The sequence below is a fragment of the Conger conger genome, chromosome 11, assembly GCF_963514075.1.
Source record: "Conger conger chromosome 11, fConCon1.1, whole genome shotgun sequence".
Classification (NCBI taxonomy): domain Eukaryota; kingdom Metazoa; phylum Chordata; class Actinopteri; order Anguilliformes; family Congridae; genus Conger; species Conger conger.
The window spans coordinates 25706802-25730870 of record NC_083770.1 but is presented as its reverse complement, the minus strand read 5'-3'; the positions used below and the strand labels follow the sequence as shown (position 1 = coordinate 25730870).

Genomic DNA, 24069 nt, shown 5'->3' with positions numbered 1-24069 from the left:
AATACACTGGCAGGTACAGAGAATCGCAGAGTGCATTCAGCTTTCACAGCTACAGACTGCAATGTTTTTTGACCTGAGCTGCACTCAGAATTTGAAGCATTCCTAAGATAAGAGTGGTTCCAGGTGAGGTAAAGGATAGCACCTCCGTGTCTACAGTGCAAAGGAACTGTTGGAGGCTCGAGGGACAGGGAACTGAGGTTAAGAGTTGACTATCAAAGGTATTTGACTTGAATCCCACTGACGGCATGAGAGACCAAAGTAGCACTCAATGTACAGATGAGCCGCAGCCCGTGAGTTTTGCAAACACCAGATGAAAGGTACCATTGAAGAAATCAGCCACAGACCTTGTGCCCATGCATGCCAATGCGGTGTCAAGCTGTTATTCAGCCATTATAAAAACGGTTTGTTCCATGTATACAGCCTCATCACGTATCACTGTGTCTTCTTTATCTTACAGGCAAGTCATTATATTTAACCACTGTGAAAACATCCTCAGTTATTTTGATCGTATCACCAATATGAGCAAGAATCTCTCAACTATGAAATGGATACAGCTATATTACCTAATTAAAAAGAGAAAAAAAAACATCAAACTTCCACAGAGTTATCGCCTTTTGTTTCCTTTTGAGAGAGAAGCAAAAGCATATCCACTTTATCTGACTCAAGCGGGCATGTCTTTGGTGTTACAGTACACCCACAGTGCTGAGAACACACTCCCATGACTGTGCCAAGACTTCATTCACAGGTCGAGACGGGCCTTCAGGGATACGCAAGGTCCTCAATGAGCGTACCAATCAGAAGAACACCAGCTCATTTCTACACTTTTTCTTTCCAGATCATTATTCACTTCCTCAAATTTGGACTTATTATTTGGATATCTTATTAACCCTTCCAGTCCCAAGAGTGTCATATGGCACTCTCAACTTTATACATTTTCAACTAATCAAAATTACTGCAATACTATTGTTTTGAGCCTCTATTAAAACCCACTAACTAACATATATGTTTGGGAGAGCTTGCTCCCTGCACTCTCACCTCGAAAGACTGGAAGGTTAGGCCAACGTGGAAGCCCTGCGCCACGGTGACCTTCCACACACACACTTTGTTGGGTCGGTAGTCATCGGGGTAATTGGGAGACTGGATCTGTCCGTTGTCCCGCTTTACCTCCCCACCGCAGATCGCTGAGACAAAGAGAACCACCATGGAAATCATCAACTGGACACTGCACTGCCACTCACCGCCCAGTGACACCAAGAGCAACAAGCCTCTTGGCTCATTCATTACACATCATGGGAAACACAAACCCAGACTCTGGCAGACAGCAGCTGTGTGGTAAACCAGATTAGCATTGCGTTCAACATTATGTATTTGGCAGGTCGGTGGTCTGGCAGCCAAGCCCACTAATGAAACTGCATCAATCTCCTGACCTGCTGGCCTACACAAGGACTGGCATGGGGGTGTTCAGTGAAGTAGGAGCGTGAACAGGCAGACGGCTGCTGATACTACCTTCATACACCGCTGAGAAGCCCTTGCCAACCCAGTTACTGCTGCTACGGAACTCAATCCACAGCCGGCTGTCAGTAGAGATGATTGGTTCAGGCACCTTATCCCCACAGAAACGACCTGGAAAACACACAAAAGTCACGCCTCATTGCGCCGAGGTCCTTAAAGAAATCAGATGGATTTCTGCACTTGAAACTTACCACTTACACAAAGCAAAAGCAATATTTCATTCTCAGTTCCCCTAAGACTATAAAACAGAAACTTTGAAAGAGAATCATGTATTAAAAAGAAGTATCTGCACAGAGTAAGAATGTGATTGTACATAACTCAATAGTAGTTGAACGGTGCATAACAAAGCCTCAGAGGGCTATGAGAAGCTCGGCTCAAAACTGACCTTTCAAAGGAGCTTTCCGCCAGTAGCCATCTCTAATCTCAACGTGGTCATACCAGCACAGATGACTCCTGTACAGATCCATCGAAGTGAAGTTCAGAATAATCTTTAAGAAATTATGAAGATTAAGATTATTATTATTATGTTGAGGTTCAAATATGTATACATACCAGGAATAACAGCAGTAACTGCTCAGAAAAAAAGCCAACAGAACGAAACAGAATTTTGTCAAACATTCATCTTTCTCACAGGGCAGAATGTGAACTCCTTGAACTCTGTTTCTGGATTCCTGTTCCGGTAAATTTCTACTCTGAATCATGCGGGGTCAACAGTCTGCCCACCTTTTCCCCAGGTGTGACAGATATCCTCCAGATGCAGTGCATGTAGGCTGAATATCCATTGGGGAATCCAGGGGATGAGAAGTTCCCACTGCTGTCCTGCAGACTGTCGCCACATCCTGCCCGGAGACAAGACAAGCAGAGCATTAAGACTCCTCATTGGACAAAGGGATGGCTCATGGAGTAGGCAGGCAATTGACTGTCAGGATGTAAGTGATGTATGGTAATGGATAATTTCACAATCTAATACAATTCATCACCAAACGTTCGTCTGGGAGGCTCAACTTCTGTCAGACACACTATAGGAGACCTGCAACAGAGAACAACCTCCATCAAAAGCCATCTCTCCTCTTTCATGTTCAAAGGCACATCTGCTGTAGATATTCTACTTCTTCCAGATGATGAAGGATAGCAGAAAGGAGATCAAGGACAAAGATACTCAAATACTCTATAGCTCCTTGTGTATAGGTATTGTACTATAAATAAGAAAAAACCTCTCTTTACTATCTACTACTCTCTAAAAATCTCTATTAGATTATCACAGCAGATGGCCCCCTACCAGAGAGAGAGAGAGAGAGAGAAATAGAAGAGAGGGAGAGGGTAAGAGAGAGAGAGAGATTATGTTTCTTGGATGCCTGCCTGATAAAATATTACCTCTAGTCTTACTTCACCCTCTTCCATTTCAACCATTATGATAAAAGACGCCCCTATGATGGACGATGGTTTATTTTTTGCTGTCTCTCTGCTCGTAATTGGAAAGAGATGGAAAGAGGTTTGTCAAGTAATGTGCAGCAGAAGTTTGATGATGTAAACCATTAACAAGAGGTCTAGCACTCTGAGGCCGACAACCTCCCCCAGGAATCCAGTGCGAACAAGGAATCCACCGTCAATTCCAGATTCTCTGTGAGTCAGCTGTGGGGATCCCTCCACCCCCCCCGGAGTGCCACATCATCCATCAGCATCTGGTTCACAGAGCAGACACACTGCTCACCCCTTCACACCGAGGGCAGGCTGTCAGCACGAGGCTCCTCCACTCCATACTACTAAACAACACTCTCTAATCCACTGTCTTTTATCATCCTAAAACCTCCAAGAGGCAGCAAATCTTTTCCAAAAACCATGTCAGTTCTCGGTTCTGCGGTTTGATGATCAGAGTAAGCGATAGGAGCGAGCCCTCGTCTCGTCAGAGGAACATGCCCGATTCTAATGTCCCTGTACTTCCTCCAAGATCAGTTTTTGCCGGTCCACCCACATACGTACGTACGGTCTCACAAGCCACTTCATGATGAGGGTATGATGTGGCTACATACGTCAATGCTGACACATCAATGTCTTACTGTTTCCGTGCGTCCTCCAAGACCCCGTCTGTTTGTCTGCCCACTTACCGATCACAAACCGGAGAATGCCATGTCTTAATGACAGCCTGATGACGACATTCGCCTTTACATAATATAAACTATATGAGTGTTTGTGCACAAAACTTGAAATTGAGGAGTAGGCTTGATGTTGATTCACAGTTTCTTCTTGGCCCATCGTCCTCTAGAGACCAGCTGTTCTTCTGGGAAAGAGCACTGACAGACTTCCTGTCCAAGGGCACTGTTTACATTCTCTCCCCCAACCCAGGAGGCACGGCAACTGTATCCCAGGATACAGCAACGCATCGGCGATAGATGCTCTATTCTAGCTATTTCAAGACTACATAAAACAGGCCTGCATTCCGAGAATCATGGGAGCACCCTGAACAAAGACACTTCCGGGCGCTGCAGATAGGGTTCGCCTGGGACCAAGGCAGCTTGTGGGATGGAAAGCAGAAGCTGCAGACCAGCTCTGCCACAGGCGAACCCCGCCACTCTTACTTGAGCACTTGTAGAGTTTGCGTGCCTGGGCGATGTCCCCTTTGCTCAGTCTCGTCCTCTGGCCGATGGGTGGCCTGACCCCATTCACATCGTAGCGTGGCAAGATGGTGTCTAAGAAGATGCCCCTGCAATATAAGAAATTGAATTGAGAAAGTGAGCATTTATTTTATAGAGATTTGTGCATATTGACAATAATCAGATTCAGATGCATTGAATCATAACATATATAACTTACAATAATTTCTTATTCTTATTCCAAGAAATGTTTTTTTTTTTAAATAAAATGAATCAAAACGTTAAAAAAATTGTTTACGGTTAAAGCTATCTGTGGCTGTACCCGTAACTAAGAAAATTATGACAGCAATACATTACCCACAGAATTGCTTTTTAAGTACTGTTTTACTTTGAGTTGAAATTGCCTGAACACACGCACATGCACACACACACACACAAATGCACGCACGCATTCACAACACTGTTATTATATTGATATATGCATGTATTCATTCATTCAGGATGGCCAAGGTTATGCCATAGAGGGCATTACCTCATCTCCATTGACTTAAAATGTTATTTAATGATTCACTTTAGATGTTGACCTACAGATATGGACTCAATTGGCCATAGCTAGTTTCAATATGAAAAGCTGCCAAGTGGAACTACTGCCAAGGAATCATATTCAAAGAGCGTGCCAAGGAAATCCAGGGCAGCAGAAATCTTGCCTTCAGTCATTCCAAGGACCACTTAATGTTCGGGAATTAAGACCTTTAGACTGGGAACATTCTTCACAGCAGCAAGACCATGGAAAGCAACCAGGAGGAGTGCAGGTGTGTGACCGTCCATATCTTTCAAATAAATGACCTGGAAATATTGGCTCCTACGACTCTCCAGGCTCTGCCAGCAGTGGTGATATTATGGGATGAGAATGCTGACACAAGTTCCGGGGCTGTCCTGCCGAGCTGTGGGTGGAGAGGGCGTGGCGCCAGGGCACACTGTGAGGGCTGAGTCACGCAGGCTCTCACGGAGAACACGGGAACGGGACAGGGAGGGTTGACCTCTGTAAGTGACCCCTGGACTTTCCCCATAGCACACCCAAAAAACTAATCACATCAGCCCCAGCTTGCTCAGAGCTTCACCAGCACACCAGAACATAACACTCGCTGTTACACTTTTACATGTGGAACTACATTATACAGTCGCATACACACTACAACCCTGACACAAAGCCCGTGAAAAGCTATATTTAAAAAAAGACAAAAGAAAACATGTACTGTATGAGTTATTGTAATACAATACAGCACACACCCATAGACAAAACATGTACAGCAGACTACAGCTGCAGTGTATAGGGAAAGTACAGCTCCCAGAACAGAGAATACCATGTGATGCAAGCTATACTATCTTCCCAAATATTCCATTTTCACTCCTTCTCCAGTCGTTTTACTTGACCAGTTTTGTTCATTCGTTTTCTTTCCACTTCTGTAACTGTACAAACAAACGCATCACTCGTTGCTAGCAGCAACTCGCCCGCGGTCCGACATGCATCCAACTGGGAGGCCAGTCCCCTTCAGAATCAAATTACAGGAGACGGCCTTGCCCAGTCTCTGCACCACTTCAGCCGGCCACTCAAGATACACTCTACAATATTGATCAGATTTTGTGCATTTCAGTTAATGCAGATGACAAATTTCAATCACTTCATAGTGAAAGAAAAAAAAAGGGAAGGAAGGTAAATAAAAAGAAATTAAAAACACCCACAGTCATACACCATGTACCTAAGATCTGCACATACGTTCCCCTCTTGCATCAGCTCATGGACACCCGGTCTGAGAAAGCTTCGCTCTACACGCGTCTGTGACTGCACCTAGGTGAACATTTACGCACGATGTCTGCTGTGGGCCTGAAAGCACTGCACCACACCAAAGCAGACACGTAATATAAGGTCTGAATAGCTTCCAGATCCAGGGCCTCTCAAAGGTCCTTGATAATTAGATGCTTAAGAACAAAATGGCTCTCATTGTAAACAACAATTAGCATTATTCAGACAATGACCATTCCAAGTATACCTTAACCAATTGGGTTTTCTTTCTCTCCCCGCCTGAATAGAAGCCTAGAACGGCCCGCACAGAGATGCCCTTCGGGTCCTTTCCCACTGTTTTCTCACTTGACACTTTGCTACTTTATCGTCCTTCTTTTCCCTCCTCCTTGGCGAGCAAAGGCTTGCTCCCGCTCCGTTCCCATGGCGACACGCTCATCAACGGCAGGCATGTGCAAACAGAGCAGCCTGAGCTAACAGTTTAAGCGCGGGCTGCCGGCTCCCAGGAACCCAGTGCTGGCTGCTGGGGAATAAGGCCACTCCGGCCGGTGTCAGCCCAGACAAAAGACGCACTGGCAGGTCTTTATTTGCTTTGGCACTCCACTCCAGGCCGTGGGTCTAAAAACATTTCCTAAAAATAAATGGGCTGGGGTAACACGGACCAGACAAAAAAGAGAGGAGTGAGGGGACCTGCCTCTCTGGTCCCCCAGAGGCTCGTCCAGTCAAGAAGCCCGGCCGTGAAATCCCTCAAACAACAATCGGAGCAGAAGTGCCGGCTTCCCACGGTGATTTACAGTAAAAACGCTCTGTGAGTCCCAAGGACAGAGACGGGGGAAAAAATAAAGGAAACTGGTGGAGAAAAGTAAATCAGCTTGTCAACTGCCCTTTTTACAAAGAGAAAATGTGAGACATATCGCAGACACCGGAGGGAGCTGAAATAGGTTAATCAGGCACAGTGTGACAAAAGGGGTCTGCGTTCTTTTAAAAACCAAACCAGCACAATGGATGGCAGGGAAAGTCTTAAAGGCTACAATTTATTGAAGTAGACAGAATTCTAATTTGGTTTCCTGAAAACAAACTTCTTGTGCTTTTTTTAAACCCTCGCCGTGAAATATTGCCAAAAGGCAGCCGGCTTCGGACATAACCTCACATCCACTAAAAGTGAACAAAGTTGGAGGCGGTGTGTTCCTTTTGCTGGATAATTACAGCATAGGGGTGAATCTCAGTAAGAGCGGTTTGACTGCAGCTTTAACACAGCAATATCAACTCAGTTTTGAGTAACTGTCCTCAAAGGCAATCTCTTTGCTACATTATTTTCCAGAGCACTTCACTGAAAAATATTGGTTTTTGAACAGAGTTCTTCGCTGTCAGTGTTGTGAATTGTATTTTCAATTGCATTCAGATTTCTTCTTTCTTTCCTCAAGAATGAAATGACTTTGAGTAATATGGGCTAATCCCTTCCGACGTCTGGCTCTGTATTAAACCTCCATCTTCTGTTGAAAGAATTTGCCCTCCAATTCCCAGAATCCTCCTGCCACGAGTGAATGGCAGTGAGTTTTGGAAAGGACCCAGACAGTGCAGCTACAAAATGCCGTGGGCACAGAGGGAAAATAGGACCGGAAAAAAACAAAAATGAATAATAAGAACAGGGAAAAAAGCCCAAACAGCTGGTTCTCATATCAGAAGAGTGTGGTAATAATCACAGCCGGGCCTGGTCTTTCTGTGCTTGCTCGCGTGGACTGCTGCTCATGTTACGGTCACACAGGGGAACTACTGCAGCGGCCTGTCAGGAACGGAGGCTGGAATGTGAAAAGCACACCTAACACCCACCAACAGCCAACAATTCACGCTAAACAAAACCCACCAGAAACACCCGCTTTCAGTTTGCACCTGCAGTTCACACCTGCAGTACCCACCTACGGAACATGCAGGTTTATAAACCCTGCTGTTCATGTCCTACAGCTCTGTGTTCATTAATAATCTCCATCCCCAAATGTGCTGTGCTATCAAGTAAAACCCCAGCACTGTCTTACAAGCCGCTAGCATATAAGACACGAGAAGGGCAGATGCTTTCCCTCAAGTCAGTGTCAGTCAAGTCAGTAACTAATTTTCACAGCAATCTAAGCCACACAAAACCATAGCTATATCAACCAGCCCCCCCCCCCCCCCCCAAAAAAAGGAGACTGGGGAAACAAAACAAAAAACACTGCATATCACCAAGGCTTCTCTCCACAATCCAGACCACGGAACAGCCACTCGTTGACGGACAGGAATTTGAAAGACGTTCCAGAAATGTCTAATAAGAATCCTGGCAAAAATTAAGACAACTGGAGCACACTGAAAGGTTGGCACAAGGCAGCTTTGTTAAGGTGAAACATTTGCACCTCTATTTTTCTTTGCCAAGGAGGAAGCCAGTTGGTCACATAACTTTAAAATGGTTAACCAGACATGGAAGGCCTATGTTAGACAGTAGGAATATTTTCCACCGAAATTCTGTATGCACCCTTTGTTACCGCTAGTGCTACGTGTTGGAACAACAGAGCAGGAACAAATTGTCTGCAACAAGTATCTTGTGACAGTAATGAACTAATACTGATTCCAGTGTCAAAACAATAGTCTGTTTCCAATTACTAAAGGCGGGGGCTTTTTTTCCCCCTCACATGATGAAACAAGACCACAAAAACAATGGTCTTCACTGCATCTGCACTTTTTTTTTGCTGTTCGCAATTTGCCAGCTACACAGATTTAAATAATGCATGCATGGTTACAAGATGTTTTGGCATAAAATGTTGCCCAGCACAGCGATGGCTCAGTTAAAACAGAAAGGAGGATCTGGGCAGCAGACACACAACAAGTGGCAGATTATGATAAAAACTAGACCCACGCACAGCCTGCTCCACAGCACCCAGAGAGAAAAGCCCTTTAGGTGCCCTCTCCATTTGCCTGTCATTCCACCCTTGAATTGTGTCCATTCAGACCTGATCTGTTTAACTCTTCTCCAGGCGCAGGACACGCTACAATCTGTGACTAATGGATTTGTAGGGAAAAGTCCTGCCATGGACTCTTGGAAAGCAGTGAACCCCTTCCCCCATTGATATTCCAGTCAACCACTCACCAGGATGATTTTCAGAAAATATGCTTTGAAAGCAAAACTGCAGACCAAGGTGACCCAGGAGAACAGAACTGTGTGCAAATATATAGCATCGTAAACTGATCCCACACAAACAAGCTGCCGTGTTCGTAATGGGCTTATGCTCTCGTGTGACATTTTCTCGATTGTGCACCTGCACTCTAACTCAACTGCCCTCTCAAGTCATATTTTATGTCTTGCGGCCCAAGAAAACAAACCAATCACAGCCTTTCAGTCTGACTCTTCGCTCAACGAATGAGCTTGGAGGCTAAACAGCAGTTTAATGAAAGAAAACACACGGCTTGCTGAAATTCGCCACTAATGATCAAAGCCTCTTCAAAGCAGCATAATGAGGCAGATCGCAGTACGAGGAGGGAGGGTTTATGAGGACGTTTATGGAAAGAAGAAAGAGAGGGGCGGGGTGATGTGACGCAGGGCCCCTGACAGCGTAATAACTCACGGGATCAGCGCACAGGTTTTCCTGGCGCGTTGTCACAGCTACAGGAGCCAACACGCATTGGGGGGGTTAGCTAATTGGAAAAAGCTGAACGCAAGAAGGACTGGCCAATAAAGGTTGAAACGGTCTCCCTCTGATGCAGCCATACCCCTGCAGACATGGCCCAGATTAGAGCCACTGCACCCCCACACATTAATGGAGCTGGACACCACAGGAGGAAGAGAGTTTGGATTAAAGCACAGCGCCAGAATGCCGAGGTGAAAGGAATTCATATTCCTCTGCCAGGGCAAGAAAAGCTGACACCACATTCCCCGGACGCGTTCCCCTCTCTCCCGAAAGGTGGACTCGAGAGGTGGAGGAGTGTGGCGGCACCACAGCCAACGGAAACACAGGCACCACGTGTTACCAAATCTTCTGTTTATCCAATAACGTTAGTCACATCAACTCAAATGAACGGGGGGCTGGGAGCCGCTTTAAATCAAACGCAGAATTAAACACAGGCCTCAAAGAGAGTGGCGGCCAAAGCTATAATCATCCGATAGCTTGATACCACTCTTACTCGGCCAAAAAAAGCTGCCTCAGCCATCAACGGCGCAGGGTTTAAAAGGGGACAGCCTTTGTTTTTATCTATTTTTCTCAGATCTGCTAAATCCCCAACCCCCTCAGCCAGGTCTCTTAAACTTAATCCCCAACTGCCCCAGCCAGGAGCACCTCTGTCTGTCGCCCCAAACCATCGGCTTTTAAGGCAAGGGAGACAGGGACGCTTGGCAAAAGAGCTGGACGGTCAGAACCCAAAAGGCGGAGGAAAAGCTTTGTTTTTTCGCTGTGACTCCACATTCGCGGGTGGAGCCGCAGACGCAGCTGTAAACCTCACCGTGCAGGAAAATCACGCGCAGCGCTGCTCCAATTAAGAGTCACCCAGGAGACCGCGGGCCCACGCAGTGGGAAGCGGGGTTAGATATGGAGTGGAATGTTTGTGCAAGGGAGCCCGGGGAAGGAAATAAGGACGCTGCAAGCGCTAAATGTCAGGCATTACATTAACTTATGGAAAAACAGCCATAAATTAAACTTTACAACATACAGTATGTGAAGAATTACAATTAAGAAGGTCGCTGAACAGACAATTCAGGCCTCCGGCACGGTATAATTGAATCCCTATGATGAACCACTGAACCGAATAACATTGACTGGTAGCAGAGGAATGTTCTGTGTTAGATTGAAAGCGAAAATATGCAAAGAAATGTCATGTGTTACCTTGTTTCAAATGTGTCAATTCTAGTGTGTGGCCTTACTGTACCTGGAGAATGTGTTCCTGGCATAGTGCATGATGCTGTCGAAGTCATACACTTCCCCCAGCGAGTCCACCTCGCCAGGCTCCATCTTGAGGAAGTTGTACTCCTGCCCTGTGAGGAGACACCCAACAGCATTTGCATGCAGGAGAGATTGACACTAAGAAAAGCCAGGCATGACATCATTGAAAGCGTTCCCTCTGAAATTCAACACCACCTTTCAAAGACTGTAATCAGTTCACCAGAGTGGATAAGGAAGTCCACTAATTCTAGTTTAAGGCTAAATTTGGAACTAATTCTACTCAGCCACAGTATGTTTAAGTAGTTCCCATATTTTTTCTTCATGGTTTCTCTGCAGTGCAGTCATTCAGAACCTACTATACGTTGGGTAAGAACAGACTTTTCTTAACACAGAACAATTTCTTTCTAATCCTTTGAAATGGTTATGGGAACCATTTTATGGTCTCTAAATGTGCGCTCTAGCGAACTCAAGTAAATGTTTTCCCGATAAAGAAGAATGAACCTACACACTCCACAAGGAACCATATTTTATGTTTTTGCACCATGACCACAGAGACCACAGAAGTAGCCTTTTATAAAGTGAGTTATCTAGGTTGGAAATTATAATTATAATAATAATACATTGTATTTCAGAAGCTACAATAATCATAGTGATAATACATCATATTTTGGAACCACATTTTCCACCCAAAGCACTTAACGCAGAACAGAGCTCAGAGAGGTAGGCCACCTTGCTGGATGTTGTCCCTGATGATACTGACATGGTCGTCCCGGTCAGGGCGGGTGTGCTCATGCCAGAAGCCGATCACGTGGCCCAGCTCGTGCACTACGATGCCGAACTTGTCGCAGTTCTTCCCGATGGAGATGGCCTGGGGACCGCCGCCTCTCCGTCCCACGTAAGAGCAGCATCTGCAGGGGAGGCGCGGTCCTGTCAGGGACGCGGACGTGGAAGGAGCGGAGCCAACATTCGGCCAAACTCCACTCCCAGCACGGGCAGCAGAAAGGACAACATGATCCTGTTTTGACCACGTAGTCACACGCAAACGTCAAGCACAGATTCCAGAAAGGCTATGGAAGGAGCCAGCAAAGGGCCGGTTGGAAAGGCAGGCATAAACACTGTGGATCTGACACTCATGGGGATTGCTGTGTCTTTGGTTGGCTGGGCCAGAAAGGGACTGCAGGTTATTTTTTCACATGAAAGCCCACTGTGGGAGCGTTGTCAATTGACGCACGCCGCACCCAATCTGGCTCGCGCAAGCCACTCTATAATTTTCTCTCAGTCCAGCCAGACACTCCTGCACTTGGCCTCTAACTGCCCAGAGAACGGAGGAGGTTAGCAGATTATGCATTCATCAGGAATTCCCACTGCCAGCCACTGCTGTCTGCACGGATAATGTCACCTCTGTCATGGGTTCCCTACTGGATGCAGTTACAAGTCTGAAATTAAATCATTCATCAGCAGAGGACGTAAAACAAGGGTATTCTGCCTCTTTCAGCCGGCCAATGACTACTGTGCCTTGGCTCTCCTCTGCCATCAGTGGTTTCAGAGAAAGATCTGGCGGTGACACTCGAAAACTGAAGTGAACAACATTGAGAAATCATTTTACGTTTATTTTTTTGCTCTTTTTTTAGAAAGAAAACGACACCAGATGCTTAAACCAGAGTGAGAATGACAGGAAAGATTAAAGCAGCGCTGGTCTCTCGCTGGGAACCCTTCTGCACACAAAGCTCAACCAAAACACGTGATGCATGAAGTCAACCACAGAAGCCCTATGGCTCTAAGACATAGGAAGGCATTCTTTAGGGCTGAATAGGGGTGCTTCATGGTCTGGTGGGGGGGGGTCGCAATTACCACAACTCAAGCAGACAGTTTTGGGAAAGAGGATGAGCAAGGACTATAGGACTGTCCAGGAACGAGCAAGGAAAAGCACTTAAGCAGTAAGATATGGGGTTTCAGAAGGGACAGCACCTTCAATGTCATCCTGAGCAGAGGATCACCGACTGTGCTTCCTTCCTGACACCCCCCCCCCCCCCCCCCAGTCCTGCCCCATCAAACCCCCCGCCCCCAGACTCACCCACACGGCCGGTAGGTGAAGACTATGTAGCTCTCCTCCTGTGTTCTTTCAATGAAGGTCACGCAGGTGTGCTTCTCCCAGTGGCGCATGGCCTGCCGAAATATAGCCCGCTGGCTGCCTGGAGAAGTAGAGGCAAGGTTTGGGGTGATGCGTGAGGAGAGCTACCCCCCCCGCCGTCACATCATATTCTGCTGAAGTACGTTTGAAACGTTTGACATTGAGAGGCTAAAACCACCATTCACTCAGGCTCAGTTGATTCAACAAACTGGAATAAAATTCACTCACTCAGGGCCTTCTGCTGTTGAGGGACCCTCTGCTATCTTTTAATGGAAATTGTAACAGTAAGTATGGCAAGCTAATGGGATTACACATAACAAAGGCTGCACATTAATATTCGAACGGGCAAGGATGTACAGCCTTAGCCATTTCCTGCCTTCTCAAGAATCCCCATCCCTACCACAGGAAACGTGTTGCAATTAATGTGGGTTGTGACCTAGATTATTTAAGGAATCGGTTTACACTAGCATTGTGATTAAGGTCACCCAAATACTGTACACCCCCACCTCACTTCAGTACCACACTGCTATGTGCCTGCAGGCCAGTCATATGAAATCAATAAAAATGGGCACTTCTGACTGCACAGCATCTGTTGTTGTTTGTCTGTTGTTAAATAAAGTAACATACACTCGGCAAGCACTTTATTAGGTATTTATTAGACTTCTTTTTTTTTTTTACTTCTGCTGCAGTAGCCTATCCACTGAGAGGTTTGATGTATTGTGTTTTCAGAGATGCTCTTCAGCATACCACTGTTGTAATGCGTGTTTATTTGCGTTACTGTCAACTTCCTGTCAGCTTCGACCAGTCTGGCCCTTCTCCTCTGACCTCTCGCATTAACAATGTGCTTGCAGAACTGCTGCTCACTGGATGTTTTTTGTTTTTTGCACCATTCTCTACAAACTCTAGAGATTGTTGCGTAAAAATCGCAGCAGTTTCAGAGACACTCAAACCACCCTGTCTGGCACCAACAATCATTCCACAGTCAAAGATCACATTTCTTCCCCATTCTGATATTTGGTCTGAACAACAGCAGAACCTCTTGACCATGTCTGCATGCCTTTATGCATTTAGTTCCTGCCACATGATTGGCTGATTAAATATTTGCATTAACCAGCTGGTGTACAGGTCTACCTAATAAATTAATCTGGGGTTACCTGGAGAGCCTGAAGTAAACGATACAGCCAGTCTGCAGCAGAACTGTAGATCTCCAATATGTTTGCTACAACCTACCAGCTGATTTTCTTATAAAACAGCAGGACAGTGTACTTACTGTAAGATAATTGATGCAGCTTTAAAAGGCGAAGCGTGCTCACACCAAATATAGATTTTTAATTTTTAACTATTTCCGGCTCCTGCTATTTCAGAACCCTTCATTTAATTATTTTTGAAAGCATTTTCATTGTATGGATTTTTTTACAGGTGCCTTTTCTACAGTACTGTACATGGTTTTTATTTTTATGTGAGATGAGACTGATTGCCAAATGATATCATATGGTGTGATCATATGGCTCAGTGTGCAAAATGACAGCATTCAAAGCACAGGCGACTAAGGCTTTAAAATCTGGCAGGAACTCTGTGTTCCTGTCCTCTTTATTCCTTCAGCTGTTTTAAGTTGAAGTAGGCTCACTCAATCCACCAGAGATGAGATCAGCTTATGTGCAGCTCTTTTCGATATTTACTCATCACAAATCACACAAAAATGACAAAAGCCTAGAGAGAGCCACTGAAATATGTCTTTGTAACTTAAATAAAACCAATTAGTCCATCTTATAATAAAAACTAGTGAACTCTATTTAGAAATCAGTCCACCTTGTATTGCCCTACACACAATAATGTGAAGCCAAACCTCTATATTTTTCCTAGCAACAGGCAGCAGTGAATTTGGTTTATCTATCTAAATAAAATAAACAACATATTATCCTTCCTACATTATTTATGGAATAAACAATAATCAAGTTTTGGATATTTGTTATGGAAATGTGTTTTGAATAAATAAAAATGCGCTGCAATGCTTTGATATTTGAGCTCTTCTAAGGATAATTAGCCTTGTACCCGAGGGTTGTATTTGCTCAGTCAGATGGCCTCCCAAGCATTCAAGCACAAATATTAGCATAGGTGTCCATAATTATACTATAATTAGGGACACAAATAGACTTACCACTGAAGTTACCACTGATAACATAAGGAATGACACCTTCTGGCCACACCCTCTCAGGTCTGGAGGTCGCTGCCCTCTTCCTACGGCGTATGCCGTGTCGATTTGGCACTGTTCTGCTCCGACTAGCCACATTTGCTGAAGACCCTGTCACTGACAAAGCACAACAGAGAGGTTTTATATACAGGAAAAAAAAAACCTGCCTTTAATTGAACCTGTGGAACATCTCCTAAAACATCTCCAGTTATTCCACAATCACATCTATTCAAACGAAATTACATAGCAACTAGTGCCTTAATGGGATAGACCACTGTCAATTTCATCAGCTGCCTGTTGATTATAGTAATGGAATACTGTCTACTCAAGCTCAAGAAATAATCATAATAACTGAAAAATATGTTGCGTAATAATCTATACATGCTATCAAACACGTGCACAGTGCTCAGTCTTTAACAGTTGCTACCACCTACACAATCTTGGAGGGTAGCCATGGCCAGGTGCTAGATATTTCAGGCATTACTAAGATTTTACTGGCATCAACTGTAGTATCATCACAGAACATAATATTAGCAAGATTTATACCACTGAGGAAAAGCAAGTTGTTTCACACGTACACGTTTGAACATTTTTTTAAACACCCCATAGTCTATTTTTGTTCGTGCTGGTTCAGGTGAAGTAGTTTGCTGAGGTGTGAAATAGCAGTATACTCCACTGGACTCTAACTCATGGTCAGCCCCCTGAGAACAAAAACACAGGGGGGAGTCCCAAGGAGGGCGTCCAAGACCATTCAGCCTCCACACGAGAACAGGGCCTGGTCCACTGCCTATGTCAGCTCACCCACCTTGAGCTGTGCGATTGGCGGTCCGGATCGACTGCCGGGTCACGTCCACAATGCGGTCCACCTTGAACATGCGCAGGTCCTCCTCGTCCAGGGCGATGTCTCCCAGAAAGGCAGCTGAGGCACACAGACGGACGGACAGTCGTATCAGACGGGCCTCGGGGTGCCGCTTTTCCGGTTAACGCGGCTCACGGGAGGGATCCCAGAAAGACTATAATTCCTCGCTTCCCACGTGCCCCCAAGGACTTCCTCCTCTTTAATCACACAAACCCTCTAAACAACTACAGCAGGGACCCAGAGGCTAGGCCGTTTTCAAACATGCTTTATTACACCGAATGGTGTTGCTAAATCCTGGTCCCAGGGTAGCAAGTCCGTATGCTTGTTTTCATTTCAGCTAACATTTTAATTGGGTATGGTGAATACTAATCAGTACTGCTGTTTGCTGAGGGGTAACAATAAAAAAGTTACAGAAAATCATTTACTTTTATTTCACTTCAGCACACACATCCCCAGTACCAATGATTTTCACATATCTCTTGTGGAGGAATATTGTACATTTTCAGATATGTTAAATAAGTTGTTTGAACAGCTAACATACACAGTGCTGACCAGGGCTGAGAAATATACTACAGAACATTATTTTAAGGTAATGTGCACTATATGCCATCTACACCAACAACCTATTTTTGCAGGGTTCTTAGAAAATAAATAAAACATTCCATTTGTGAAAGAAATGTTGATTGATTGCCATTGGTGCTTGCTAAAATGCAGCATGCAGCTTTGCACCAGCTAGAATTCTAGAATATTCCATGAGACATTATAAGTAAATATATTTCATTATTGTCATTGATCCAGTCGGCAAGAGCGGACACGCACACAAAAATGTCATGATCTCTCAAGGCTCAACCACCGAGGTGGAAAGTTCAGCGGAGTTTCCACAGGGAATGAATTAAGAGGTTGGTTGCAAGTCTTTAAATGAGCACAAAATTGAGCCATATATTAAAATAATAGCAATTTTCTAAATACCAGAAGCAGCAGTGTTGCTTACTGCACAGAAAACAGGTTTAAACCCTGGATTTGCACTTGTATTTCATTGCCAAGAAGCCCGTGGCTAATGCCAGCTAACACCATTAGCCTATAAAATGAAATTGTGAACAATGCTTCTGCAACCTGGTGTGAAAAATAAAAGCGAAAGATTATGATCAACTAGGTCGTCTGGTTAGTTAGTCTAGCTAGTTAATGTACTTTTCATGGTATAAATGAATCAGAACACAGCAATTGTGAGCCTTACAGCTACTTGCTGTGGGTGAAATTTGGTTTGGTAGACATGGTCGATTTCACCACTTTGTGCCGTCTCAACAGTCAGCTCATCTGAATCATTCGATTGAGCAGGAATGCAAAGAGAGTTTTGATCGCATGGCTGCCACATAAATAACTGCTTAGTACAGTGCGGTTTCCCCATCTCCTATTTGTACACAATTATGTGTATATAGGCTGAAAGTTAAGGCAGAATTTGACTATACTGTTGCATCCATTTAATTATTTTCTATACCACAGTTTTGAATGCCAATGCTAACTGTAGTAGCAGGCTTGGGACAACCACAACCATTCACAACAAAGTCACCCATCCATTAAGAAAGGTGCACCAGTTTAGCTGGCTGCCAATTCTATTCACTCTAAAATTCAAGAGGACTGTGACACTTTCACAGCTGTCATGTGATGAGGTGTGGGGGACCCTTCCAACACAAACCCTCCCTTTCTGGGCAATGATAGGACCGTTTAAGCATCGCCTCCCAGGATGCTGGGCTTTAACACCAGCTGGTGATTTGAGAGTCCAAATCTTGGTTCTTGGAGCACATTCACCATTTACAGGTATAAATTCACACAGGGGACAGTTTCAGACAAAGATAGAAAGAGCAGGCCGGCACTACAATGAGCGAGAGCCAACTTGAGGGACCGTGTTGAGAAGCAGACGGACCTAGTGGAAAGGTGATGGTGACAGGAGGGGGACTCAAAGCCTCACTGGACTGACAGACAGAAGCTGGATTAGGCCCTGACCTGGGCCTTCTGCAGCCTGTTTAAGGTGCCTCTCTGGGACATATGGCCCCTCCCTCTGGCTGTTGCCCTGCCCTGCCCTGCGAACAGCTTGGATTTGGGCAGCCCTGTGTCTCTGATCGTAGCTCAGATCACAGCATCCCGCTAGCCCAGCGCACTGTTTAACCAGCCGATGCGGCTTCTCACACGCACACACATAAAAGCGCTCACAACACCGCCCGTTATATGACCCACAATAGTAGGAGGAATGCTGTCTACAGTGCAGCATTCGCTGCAAAGAAAAGCACGAGGAGGAACAATGACACTTTTTTTAATGCATTAAGAGAGGGCATATCAAATGAACTACTGCAGTCCCATTTCAACTAGTCTGAGAACACAAAATGACATATTAAGCTTGTGAATGAGCAAAAAATATATATTTGAATGAAGGTTCTCTGCCAAACACCCAAATGACCCCGATTCAGTTGGCTATGAAACCGTAAACCATCGCAGAGGAAGTTACGCTGAATTTCAGAGCCCTTTTGCAAACAGGGCATCTTTTTAAATGAGGCCTAAGTGAAGGGTAAATAAACAGACAGACACGCTTTATGAGATGAACGCTCTATTCCTGTAATGGCTGGAACGCAAGCTCTATGGGCAGAGACAGCACGCACTGTTTTACAAGCTTTTAACACCAGCACGTTTGCAGGATTTACTGCCGGTCTCATTCACAGGCTGGAGGGGGACAGGATGGGGCTGGTGGGGGTTGGCAGGGCAGGGGGCTGAGGAGACAAGTGTTGGATCATGGGGGGTTGGCTGGCAGGCAGGGGGGGGGGGGGCAATGCTTTAAAGAAACCTCCAGACCTTTCTTAAGGCAAAACTGTGCTTCTCCTGTAGGGGAGAGGTTAGAGAGGAATCCAGAGGTCTGCACAGACACATATTTCCATGAGTAGCTCATTGTTGCCAGTATTGTCTGAGAGCCGGGGTGAATGTCTTAAAATGCAGCCGTGAGGAAAAAAATGCTGTGGAGGGGCTGAACTCGTAGACTCCAGAGCTTCTGGGTCTCACTGTGGTCTGAGCAAACACAGCCCACCTTCAGCACATGGCTGAGTGTGACATCACAAGGCATCCCTGCTTTCAAAATCAAACATCCCACAGGCACAGTGCAAATGGTTCATTTTAAAAGAACCAACCCCCCTCCCACAATATAAATTCCACAGATTCATCACAAATACAGAGCACTTGTACAACCAGAGATGGAGAGCAATCTGAGCTTCCCAGACACAGTCCTGGGCAAACCTTGAGCTTGTGGTTTATGTCAATGAAGACAGAGAATTCTAAGCACTGGAATTCTAAGCTGTCCAGGTCAGGCAAAGCCAAGCCTACCGAGAATTCTGTTCTTTCTATGTGTAGGCTAGTAGGAGAGAGGAAAAAGAAAAAGAAAAAAAACAGGATTGGCTTTTGTTCACCATTCCCTAGAACTAGTGAAACAATATGTAGCTAGGAGGCAGCTACGATATCCCGCCGGGGAGAACAGGCAGCTTGAGGGGTCGAGGAGGGCATGCTGTCGAACGGCTGGGTTAGATGGGATTAGGAACTAATGACAACGGCAACAAAGGTGTAAATCTTTGCCTGCAAGATCAGGCAAGCTCAGAAGACAGGTTTAGAATACTAGAGGTCAATAGGCCCCTCTAATTTGCACTGGCACAAAAGGCAAATCACTGTAACCACATTCCTGCAACACACAACAGTGGTTATGTAGGATCACCCCTAATAAAGAATTGAGATGCAAGGCCAATAACTTTTTTCCAAGCTCTAAACACAGATACCAGACATACAAGGAAGGGATTCAAACCAGGGTTTTGTTTTTTACTTGTTGTGTCAAATGATGTGTCTTCTTATTTTGACAAAACTCTTCATTTGGACATAACACATGTCACTTTGAGGACAGCAAGCAGAGATGAAAGCACAGTCTTGGAAGATTTTTGCTGCCACATTAACCCTTGTGTAGTCTTAACATTCTGTATACTCCCCTTGTCCTAAGGGTCTTCACTAAACCCCTAAAATAAAGCAGCTTAATTGAATTTTAAACCCCAAATCTATTTTGCATGAAGAAACAACCTGTTACTCATCACAAACTTTCTCTGCTGTTAAACACAGTGGCAGGTCATTTTTGACCCTTAAGACAACACAAGGGTTAAGCGTTGAAACTTTCGTTTGTTTATTTATTTCTACAACAACATACCCGTCTCCCATACTTTATAATGATGTTTTGACTGCAGTAGACATGATATATTGACAGTGGACACTACAGTTATTTGTTTATTCATTTCTGCTCAGCTCTGTGCACCTAATTGAGAGAAAAGGTGCAGAGAAAAGCGGAGTAATGTTATTCTACTTTAACTATGCCATATATAACCAGCCATTCTCACAGCCAGTACCCAGCTGCAGCCCATTTCAGTTACACACGACAAAATAAACGGCATTAGGAAGCACCGCGCTCAGCATACAGAGGAGCACAGGACCGGCTCCACCACCTCGCTCGGCATGCTCTGCCTGGACTCCTCGGGACAGAATCCCCTTCTCCCTCCACTGAGCCGCAACCAACCACGAACGCTCAGGGGACAGGCTTTTAATCCGCCGTATAATTGTTCCTCTGTGACAGCCAAGACAGAATTGAACAAATGCATAAACAAGAGGAATTAGGACTGTTTTTTGGGTTTTAAAGTCATTGTGGAGACACAACGGGGTTTATCCAAAAGTCTCATTGAGAGGGATCTCCAATTAATCTGCTTTGTCTCCTGGCTCTGATTATCCAGAGATTAGAACCTAGAAACTTGGGAATCCACAAAATGGAACAGAGCTTACATGAAACATTATTATAATATATATGGCTAAGCTACAGTATGTATATATAGCTAAACTACATACTCTATATGTAGCAGACTGAAAATAGATTTAATTGACATTGTGAATTAAATAATAAATTCCCACCCCCTTAATAGGTAAGGGGATAGGGATGGGAGAGGGACAGATGGGAGATTAGCATCACTGGGTCTGCCAAGTTCGTTACATAAATTTTAACAGCTGCAGCTGGGCATCAGCGGTACTAGAACCCACAGAAGTCCCTAAAGAAGACATTCTGGATCTGCAGTGGCACTGTTCAACTGTGAACGAGCTGTCGGATTCACAGCAGAACTTCGTACAGTCCCTGTAAAGCCACCATCTCGCAGCTCCAACGCAGCACTCTCTGTGGTGGAAGATATCTGCCATTGCTAACAACGTGACAAACCCAGTGTCCCATGTCCCAAAGCACTGTGGTCTTTAGCGACAAACGATTTATCAAAGTCTGGACAGGGAAACGGGAGAATTCCTCTTGAGGCAAACTAGGAGGAAAGGAGATGTCTTTGAGTGGTTTTGACTAATTGCGCTTGTTACGGGACGTAATCTCTCCCAGAGCTGTGGGAAGTCAATTCAAATAATATTCATCGTCCTAATCTCAATCTCTTCTCTGCGCCTTCCTGTCCAACTACCCCCCCATCCTCCAAGGCATATCAATCAGAGCCTGTCTTGTCAGATTACATACCAGATCCCTATCTAATGACGCGCCACTAAGTCTTAATGGAACTCACACAGTGATGGCAGCTTTATGTCAGTTACATTCTCAAAACCAAAACGTACATAGATTACGCCACATATTCTGCAGAGAGGCAGCATCCACATCATAACATTGCCTTATAATCAGCCCTTACCTGCCAAAATGGCAGCCAGCTCAGAATTTCATGAAAAACATGGATCAGGTCACCCAACTTTACCAGCAAGGAAAGCTCCATATTTACCTTCAGGCTGTGCTCTTCAGTAGAGGGATGGAAAATTGCAGCCAATGGGCATGACTCTATTTGTGTGTGCACTTGCCATGCATGACAAAGGCAAGGCCGTGCCTTGAACTACTGGCTTGTTTTGGCATAAACATTGCATTTATATTTCAATGGCACTGTGTGTTGGGCCAAGATTACTGTGGGATGAGTCTAAGTATTATTTATGTGATCTGCTATATCTGTTCCGTATATTACATTGTACATAACAGTTACTCTGGAGCACAATAGTAGTGCAACTTGAACAGGTACAGGGCAGAAAATAAATGAGTAGCCTGCATAGGAAGCTGATTTCACTAGTTCTTTCGGAGGCATTAAATAATGTGGGGGTGTAGGTGGTGGCAGGGTTATGAGAAACAGAAGCCTAATAAATAATGAACCCCCTATCATGGCGAAAAATGAAAAGAAAAAAAAACCCTCAAGAAAACACTGTAGCTGTAAATCTTTGGTAAATGCTTACCTTCACAGCTGTATAGACTGCAATTTGAGCCCGATACTTGGCTGCTTATTTTAAAAGGTACCTTAATGTATAATCAGAAGAGCTGTTCCTGGGGAGCCTAAGGGGAAAGCTCAAACCTGGGGAGGGGATTATTTCCTAATGCCGCAATTTGATCGCACAGGACTCACTGGTGCACTCATCCTGCAGCAGAGTAAGATGGAGGCACCGAGGCCCAGGAGGATGCCTGCTGCTAACAACCCAGCAGCGCTGATAAATTCAGAAGCCAACATGCGGTGCAGTGCCGGTCATGCTCCCGTTTCACCTTCAAATCCCCCCCCCACCCCCCCCTGCCCCGGCTCTGCCCTTGCCCTGCCAGTGAGCTAAGAGAGAGAGATGGCTTATGAGAAATAACAGGAGCAGTCCATCCCCCTCCCACTCTCCCTGCAATGACCAATAGCTTTTCTGAACCACGTGCTATCAACCTGGCCAAAAGAACCAATGCCCGTGCAGAGTTTCTCAAAGCAATGACAACATCTGCATTTGTTGTTTTGGGCAGTCACTCTAGTTTACAGCTGATGCCCACAACCCCAGGTCCTTAAGTAGCACCACCTGCATTCATTCTCTATTGATGAATGCCAAAACCAAGATCATGGTCTAAAGGGCCAATGATTTCATAATATTGTGTAAACTGTCAATGAAAGCTCTACGTATATCAAGAATAAACTATGAACAACTGATTACTTTAAGAAGGCAGTCACATAGCGAAGCAGAATACAGTGCAGTCCGTAAGTATTTGGACAGTGGCACATTTCTTTGGTGTTTTGGCTCTGTCCTCTAGCACATTGAATTAAAAAAAAAACAATGACCATGAAGGTAAAGTGCAGATTTTTAGCTTTAATTTGAGGGTTTTGACATCCATATTGGGCGATTGGACAATTGGATGCTCAAATGTTTCTTGGGCAGGTGTGTTAAGTTTCATAGTTAGTTCACGCAAAAGCAAAAGGTCTAGAGTTGATTCTAGGATCCATCTGCATCTGCGTCTGTTGTTGGTGTTTCTCAACATGAGGACCAAAGAAGTGTCAATGCCAGTATCAGATCAGATACATAGCCAAAAAGTAGGTGTCACAATCAACTTTTTGGTACATTGAAGAAGCAAGCACTGGTGAGCTCAGCAATGGCAAACGACCAGGTAGAATACGGAAGACTAGTGTAGTGGATGACAGAACAATCCTTTGAATGGTGAATAAAAATCCCTTTGTAACTATTCAACAGATCACAAAATCTCTCCAGATGTGTTAAAGACAACCATCAAGACCATGCCAGCATAAACTCTCATTTCAGCTCTAAGGTTTTTTTTCAGCTCTAATTTCTACATGGTTCACCAAATATGGATGTAAATTAAATTACACTTAAATTAAAGCTGGAGGCCTTTACTACATAGTGACTGTAGTGCACATGAACAACATATTGATTGTTTCATTTCAACTGTTTGTTTTCTGGAGTACAGCGAGAAGAATGTGTCACTGTACTTACAAACTGCACTGTACATGCATCTTTCAATTCAGTAAGAGTGAAATATAAGCCTTCAGCGATAACAGTTAATATAGCCTTAGTAAATACAATGCCAAGCAACATGGCATGAAATGGGTAGTGGTATAAAACAAGAAAAAATAAATATTAGACATTGAAACATCTCCAACAGCCACAAAGCCCATAAATATTTCAAATATTTTCATCGAGAGAGTTAAGACATCAAAACTCCAAAAAAGTTCCAGATGAACAACAATGGTGATAC

At 44.6% G+C, this 24069-nt stretch overlaps 1 protein-coding gene across 1 annotated transcript in view; it reads right to left on the bottom strand.

Moving 5' to 3' along the window:
- The window catches only part of bmp1a (bone morphogenetic protein 1a), a 39380-nt gene that overhangs the window by 7187 nt on the left and 8124 nt on the right, over positions 1-24069 (bottom strand). The window contains exons 2-11 of the mRNA XM_061260982.1: positions 15930-16043; positions 15092-15241; positions 12877-12994; positions 11532-11710; positions 10789-10894; positions 4089-4213; positions 2236-2351; positions 1898-2000; positions 1507-1623; positions 1036-1181 (exon numbers count right to left, since the gene is read on the bottom strand). Coding sequence (XP_061116966.1) covers positions 1036-1181; positions 1507-1623; positions 1898-2000; positions 2236-2351; positions 4089-4213; positions 10789-10894; positions 11532-11710; positions 12877-12994; positions 15092-15241; positions 15930-16043 — 1274 coding nt within the window. The remainder of the gene's footprint in view (positions 1-1035; positions 1182-1506; positions 1624-1897; positions 2001-2235; positions 2352-4088; positions 4214-10788; positions 10895-11531; positions 11711-12876; positions 12995-15091; positions 15242-15929; positions 16044-24069) is intronic.